Source organism: Marmota marmota, unplaced genomic scaffold (genome assembly GCF_001458135.2).
Source record: "Marmota marmota marmota unplaced genomic scaffold, marMar, whole genome shotgun sequence".
NCBI lineage: Eukaryota > Metazoa > Chordata > Mammalia > Rodentia > Sciuridae > Marmota > Marmota marmota.
In genome coordinates, this window is record NW_026000252.1 from 1026673 (window position 1) to 1033984 (window position 7312).

General features: G+C 36.1%; 1 protein-coding gene across 1 annotated transcript; it reads right to left on the reverse strand.

Annotated features, from left to right (window-relative positions):
* Positions 1 to 920: 920 nt before the first annotated feature.
* Usp26 (ubiquitin specific peptidase 26) lies at positions 921 to 3710 on the reverse strand. Its single transcript, XM_048796568.1, has one exon. It carries the CDS (start codon positions 3708 to 3710, stop codon positions 921 to 923), a length of 2790 nt encoding a protein of 929 aa, XP_048652525.1.
* Between the last annotated feature and the right edge of the window lie 3602 nt (positions 3711 to 7312).

The following is a 7312-nucleotide window of genomic DNA, read 5'->3' on the forward strand; positions in this document are numbered from 1 at the left end:
AACTGAATCTTATGTTCAATGCAGAAAATTATTCAAATTTTTGCAGATAAAGTCATAGTAAATAGTTTAGGCAAGGCTGGTGCCCCTTAGAGAAGACTGAAATGGCCAAGTGGGCTCAGATCACCAAGGGCCAATACATTTCTAAAAGACAAACAGGAAAAGTAGGCCAATTCTTGAGGGCAAATCAACTTTTCCATTCTCAAGATCAATGTCTGAGGTATATAACCCCTTTGCTATTGAGGAAAAGGGCTTAGCATCCTATGTGGAGATTTCACTTGGCATTGAGTTATAACACTAAGAAGTATTCAAAAACTATCAGCCTCATTTATTGAGGAGGTAGTTGCCAGGATCCCAGCACCTCTTTTTTCCTACCAAATCAATGAGTACAATCAGTAGAAAACCAATTTTTGTACTTTTAATGAGTTTAAAAGTACAAAAGTAATTAGATACAAATACAGAAAAATGTAATTAAAACCATTTTTAAAATGAACAATTCAAATGTACAATAGCAAAATAGACCAAGGTACTGTACACACTACAGCAGTGGTTCCTAAACTTTATCAAGTATCACAATCACCATCAGATTGCTGCCCTGAATTTCTGGATCAGCAGGTCTACAGTGGAACCCATTCTGCATTTCTAGTTAGTTTACTATGCTCCTGTTTCACTTTTAAAGCCACTGCATTAAAACATGAAAAGCAACAGTTCATCTTGTAGGAATGATCAATGCTCATTGATCAAGAGATCTGGGATTGAGGTGTGTCAGGTTTAGAAAGGAGGTATCCCCGTATGTTTCTATTTGAACTTTGCTTGTGGGATAGTAACTTCTTCATCTCTGGGATAGAGTTTGGAGTTCTCTGGAGGAAATGGTAGTGAGGGAGGAAGTCAAGGGGATGTGTGAAACAAGGAGTCCGTTTCTACTACTGCGCCTGAGGGGTTTTTCTTGCCTTGGTGTTACAAGACTGGGAGCTCTCTCCCCTTGTTAATAGCTCTTCAAAGATCTCATCATGCATGTAAAAGAAGATGTAACCTGTGCAAAGCCTAGACTTCTGCACTTGGACCTCTTGGATACTAGATACCTGTAAATCATTGTAAGTGAACCAGAGGTGCCTCTTAAAGTCATAGGCATCAGTGATATAGTGGCCTGAATGGGTGGTACTCCCAATATGGCTGATAACACCAATGAGCCTATAAGTATGATGATCTCTTTTATCAGCACTTCTTTTTGGTTCCTTTGGTTCCTTGGCTTTTGATTCTGTCTTATCTAAAATATCCTTATCTTCAGGGTTCCTATTGGCATCCACTGAACATAAGGAATTCACATCAGGCTTCTGGACATTTATTTCTGTAGGTCTGAGATTCTGTGTGTGCTCCTGAGCATTTAGCTTTGGAAGGCTCTGAGGAAGTGCTTGTTCAAGGGCTTGCTTATGGATTCTCACGCTATCACACTGCTGGGTCTGTCTGGCCACATTTTGGAATATTCCAGGAATGCTGGGATTTTTATCTTCATACAAATCTTCAGTAGTCTCACTAAAACTACTAAAATCTAACTCTACAAATCCATTAGTTTCCTCGTGTTTCTTTATTTCTGTATTTTCAGATACTTCTTGAAAATGAGCTTCTGTGAGAGATGTGTCTAGGCTGGGTTTATCTGCAAGAGATGTGTCTGAGCTGGGTTTACCTCCATCTTTGCAAATTGGAGAAAGGGAAGTATCTTTCACATAATTCATAGAGCCAGCAGATAGCTGTTGTTCAGTAAGCATTACATTTCCTGAGGATGCCAATTCTATTATATTCAGTTTAGAATTTTTTTCCAAGTCTTTTTGCTGCTGCTCTCTACCTGCCCCTTTTAAGAACCGCTGAAATTTTTGTGGTACAGATTTCTTATTTGATCCAATGTGTAAAGGCAGGGAATCTTTGGATTTTGAGGTCGACTTTGTTGCAGGCATTGTTAAGTTGAGAATTCCAAAACTCATTTTTTGAAAAATTTTTAGTAAACGGAAATCCTTAATATGGGCATTCTCGCTAAGTGGAAGAGGTGGTTTTGTGTTCTCATTGCAATGAGAAGACAACTTTAAATAGGTGGGAATAATGACTTCCTGCTCATCTTTCCTTAAGGACCAATACTCATTCAATCTATAGCGTTTCAGATGAACAATAAGGACCCTGGGTAGCCTATTGAATTTGTGTACTGAAATAGACCTATCGTGATTACACTGCTCACACTTATACTCAAGCTCTTCTGCATCAAAGAAAAGGTCAAAAGTAGATTGAATAGACAAAGGATCGGCTTTTGTTCCTTGGGGAAGGTTGATGGAGAGATAGTTATTTGGTTCTGTCTTAAGAACAGCCCGACCACATGATTTACAAAAAATAGAGCGCAGTATCTCAAACTCAAAATTTGTGATGACAGGACAAACAATCATTTTGGTGGGAGAATAAGCAAACAAAAGCTTTTCAGGCGAATCTTCCTCCGATTCAATTTTAGTCTTCCACCTTAAGCTTAATCTTTGCATGGTCTCCTTCATCTGATCTAAACAAAGACTTAAAAACTCATGAGCATCATTCTGTACATTGCCAGAGAATATATCTGCAACTAGTGAAATGGCTTTTTTAATACTCACAAGTAACTTCTCCTTTGTTGCTATATTATAAATATCTTTCAAAACAAGCAGCTGTGCCAAGCACAAGCTAAGAGCATCATGGGGAATTTTACCCCATGGGAAACCCTGATTGAGTAAATCATTAACAAAGGATGGAACTGAACATAAGGATTGTAAAACTGCATTCATATAACACGTGTTTCCCAAATTGGGGAGACCCTGCCATACTTTCTCTGGGAAAAGTGTAACAGACTTCTCAAGTATATCCCACTCTGGGATATACTCACCATAACTTGTTTCCCAAAAAAATGGCACAAATACTTTCTCAGTGATAATGTGGGGAATAGTAACATCTAGGTAAGGATTTCCAAGAAAGCTGGTCACAAATGAAGATTCAAATGGCAATTTCTTTCTCTCTCTTAACTCTCTTGCCTTTAATTGTTTCTCCCAAGTGTGGCTCACAAACTTCCAGGGATTTATCTTGTATGTGCTTCTTTTGAAGTAATTTTCTTTCATGAGTTTCTCATTTTTATTCATCTCTAAATCAGATGCTAGTATTCTTTTCCTCTTCCCAAAATGATGTACAAATAGCCCTTTTCTAATAAATGATGATTTTTCTGCAAACAAAGACATCTTCTGAATGTAAGAGGTTCTTTCTTTGGCTACCTCCAGGTGTCCACTACTTGATGTCTTATAAACTTTGTGTGATAAAGTTTTACTGATCCCCTTCTGTATGGTTGTGCTGGTAAAGACGCCATCCTCCTTGCCAGGTTTCATGGGTGGTTGATCCCCAACTTGATGGACTCTGTCTAGGAGTGTCTTCAACTCTCTGGCATGGGTGGATGATAATCTCTCAATAAACAAGAAGTCATTATTTTGGAAAGTTAAATGCAGGTGATTTTCATTTTGTCCGTAGGATCTAAAGGCCACACTTTTAATATTATCACTCAGCTGGAAAGTTTTAACTTGTCCAGTATTGAAATAGAGCATCAGTTTAACTTTCTTCTTTCCTTCCACCATTTCAATGAATGCTGCTCTTGATTTAGACATCCCTGTCTTCCTTTTCCATATTTGGACATAACCGTGTACTGTTGTGGCAGATGACATTTTCTTTACAGAGAAAGTCCACGTATACTGGGTTACTGAAAAATCTTGAAGTTTCGATGTTTTCAGAATTCACCTAAAGAAACAACACCAAAATAAATGGTTATTTAGTTCTCTGTGCAGAATGATACTATTCACAGTATGAGTTTTATGTGAAAATATCTTCAGATTCTGAATAGCTAGACCTTTAGTGATTAAAATAATGTTTTTTATTATAGTTGCATGCAGGTCCAGAATCTTGATTCCCAAGATAAGATGACTCTTTAAAGAAATAAATCAAGTTTTTTTAAACTATTGGAGAAAAAAAAATGTTTCTTAAATCTTTCCACCACAATATCAGATCATATTTTGATTAAATTTCCAACTTCAATTGGGATCATTAAATACTTAGTAGACTTTCAATACATAGGTAAAAATCATACTGAATACTGTCTCAAGTGCATATATAACGTGGTTTTTCTGTCACAGAATGACCACATGGGGCAACTACAATAAGTGAATAAGAAAATAGAAGTACTTAACCCAGAAACAGATGACTATCCCTTGATATCTAGAGGACTTCATACATGAGCTACTCAAAATAAACTGATCTTCCTCATTCCAAATCCAGTTATGTTATTTTCTTTCACTTGGCAATGAGGAACCTCTATGCATTTTACCCCTTTTTGACAGAAGTATTAGAATAAAAACTTCTTGCCCATCATATTAATAGGTTAGAAAGGTTTCTGCATCTATTTCTTGTCATGGGGTCCTCTTAACCTGAGCTAGCTCACTGTATTTAAAACCAGTGGGGAGGCAGGGAGTGTAGCTCAAAAGTGAGGTATATGCTTTGCTATGTGAGGCCCTCGTTTCAATCCCCTGTACTAAATTAAAAAAAAAAAGCTGAAGAAAAAAAACGGGCTGGGGTTGTGGCTCAGTGATAAAGCACTTGCCTCGGATGTAGGCACTGAGTTTGATTCTCAGCACCACATATAAATAAAAAATAAAAGTCCATCAATAACTAACATGAATAAAATAAATAAAATTTTTTAAAAAGTGAAAAAAAACAGTAGAGAAATATTAAATACATTTAAATAATCATTGAAACCCGGAAATTTTCTGAGATCAATCTGAATTAATGAAAGAAATTAGTATTACAAATGTTTTATCAGAAAGTATACATCCAAAAATTGATTGGAAGTTGTATTTTGTCCTAAATAGTTAAAAAATATTCTTTTTGAATCTTGTCTATGGTATTAACTTGCTCAATAAACCCTGTCTTTATGGTTAATACTCAAGGAAACTTCTGCTCAATTCCTGTTCAAATGATCAAAAACTCAAAACTGGTGGAGCATAAATTAATGAGATTTTTGTTTTATAAAATATTTCATCAACCTATGTTTAGTGAAGTAGGGATTGCACCCATCCATATAGAAAAGTGCATATGCACCCAAGTGAGAGAGTGATCTTATTTATCATGGTAGAAATGGGGCCATAAAAACATTCAAGCACAGCAACAAATTCAAGTTCTCTGGATTATTTATAGTTCACTGTGCTACTGTAGATGCTAAGAAAGGTTTTAAGCTATTTCCTCTTCACAAAACAGTCCTAATTGTTCCTTTTTATTTTTTAACCACTTGGGAGAACTTACAAACTCAAAACTTCTTCCAGTCTACTTTCAGAAACCTTGCAACCCCATCTCTTCTGTATTTATCAAAAATTGTTGTCTCTTTCTTTCTAATCATAGCTGAAATAATGTAAGATCTTCCTGGCATTTCTTCTCTCTTCCTTCAAAAACAGTGAAGGGATATGTTTACAAAATGATGTCTGCATTCATCATTCCTTCCTTGCAATCAGACCAACTTACATTTCATTCCAGAATAAAGGAAACTTCTTTGAGCCCACTCAGTGTAGAAAGTAAAGATAGGTAGAACCATCTTGCTGATGTACAGCTGAGCAGTCTACCATTGCCTACTTCTGTAGCACATCTTAAGCTTAAATTCTCTTTCATTCTTCTTCTCACTAAAGGCTTCTGAAGCTTCCTTGGATTGGTCATTTTTAGATTTTAATTTAAAATGTATTGGTTCTCCAAGACTCTACTATATTCTAATTCTATGCAGACTAAAGTAAACTTCAGTGCAGTGACCTTCCTGCTTCCTTCTCATCCTTAATTCAGATTCCAAACACATGATAATTATATTTAAAGATTACAAATGCCAATGTGCTTCTTATTTCATGTACAGACTAGTAGTGTCAACTACTAAGTTCAATACACTGAGCTAGCTGCTATCTCAAAACATAGCCAGGAAATCTCAAAAACTGCACTACTTCTATCAAATGTGGAAGCATGACCTATGATGCAAAGAAGCTGGCTATAGAGTTAAAAAAAAACTAGTCAAAATGGTTGCTTCATTGTTAATTTACTAATTCACTCTACATGAGCCTTCCTGGTCATTGAATCATTTGTTGTGCATTTTTGTGCAGCATCTTATGATTTGCTGAGCATCTACTCAGTGCTGGGAACTAACCAGATCTCTTAGGCACATGAAGGATGTGAGTATTCACTATTCCTATATGATTCAGACTCTTAATGATCACAGTTGTAAGCATCATAACACAAGAGGATATCCTTTCAGTGAGTACAAAGGATCTAGGAAAATATCCTTTCAGTGCCATTTTCTATGGCTTGATATATATACCCAGCAGTGTTCTGTAAAAGACAAGAGGATATCCTGGAGTGAGATTTATTAGGTCCTGTCTCTACTCTCCAAAATGCCTGGTACTGAGACAATCCGTCTAATAGAAGAAAAAGTAGGCCCTAATCGTCATCATGTGGGATTAGGCCCCAATTTCCTTAATTAAGACTCCCTTTGGCACAAGAATTAAAATCAAGAATCAATAAATGGGGTGGACTCAAACTAAAAAGTTTCTTCTCAGCAAAAGAAACAATTTGAGAGGTAAACAGAGTGTCTACATCTTGGGAGCAAATCTTTACCCCTCACACATCAGATAGAGCACTAATCTCTAGGGTATATAAAAAACACAAAATGCTAAGCACCAAAAATGAATAAATAAATAAATAAATAACCCAATCAATAAATCAGTCAAGGACATGAATAGACACTTCTCAGAAAAGGATATTCAATCAATCAACAAACATGAAAAAATGTTCATCATCTCTAGCAATTAGAGAAATGCAAATCAAACTACTCTAAGATATCATCTCATTCCAGTCAGAATGGCAGCTATTATGAAGACAAACCACAATAAGTGGTTGACAAGGATGTGGAGAAAAAGGTACACTCATACATTGCTGGTGGGACTGCAAATTGGTGCAGCCAATATGGAAAACAGTATGGAGATTTCTTGGAAAACTGGGAATGGAACCATCATTTGACCCAGCTATCCCTCTCCTTGCTCTATAACCAAAGGACTTAAAAACATCAATCTACAGGGACACAGCCACATCAATGTTTATAGCAGCACAATTCACAATAGATAAACTGTGGAGCTAAACCAGATGCCCTTCAGTAGATGAGTGGATTAAAAAATATAATATATATATATATTATATATATATATATATATATATATATGTATATATATATATACACATACATACACAC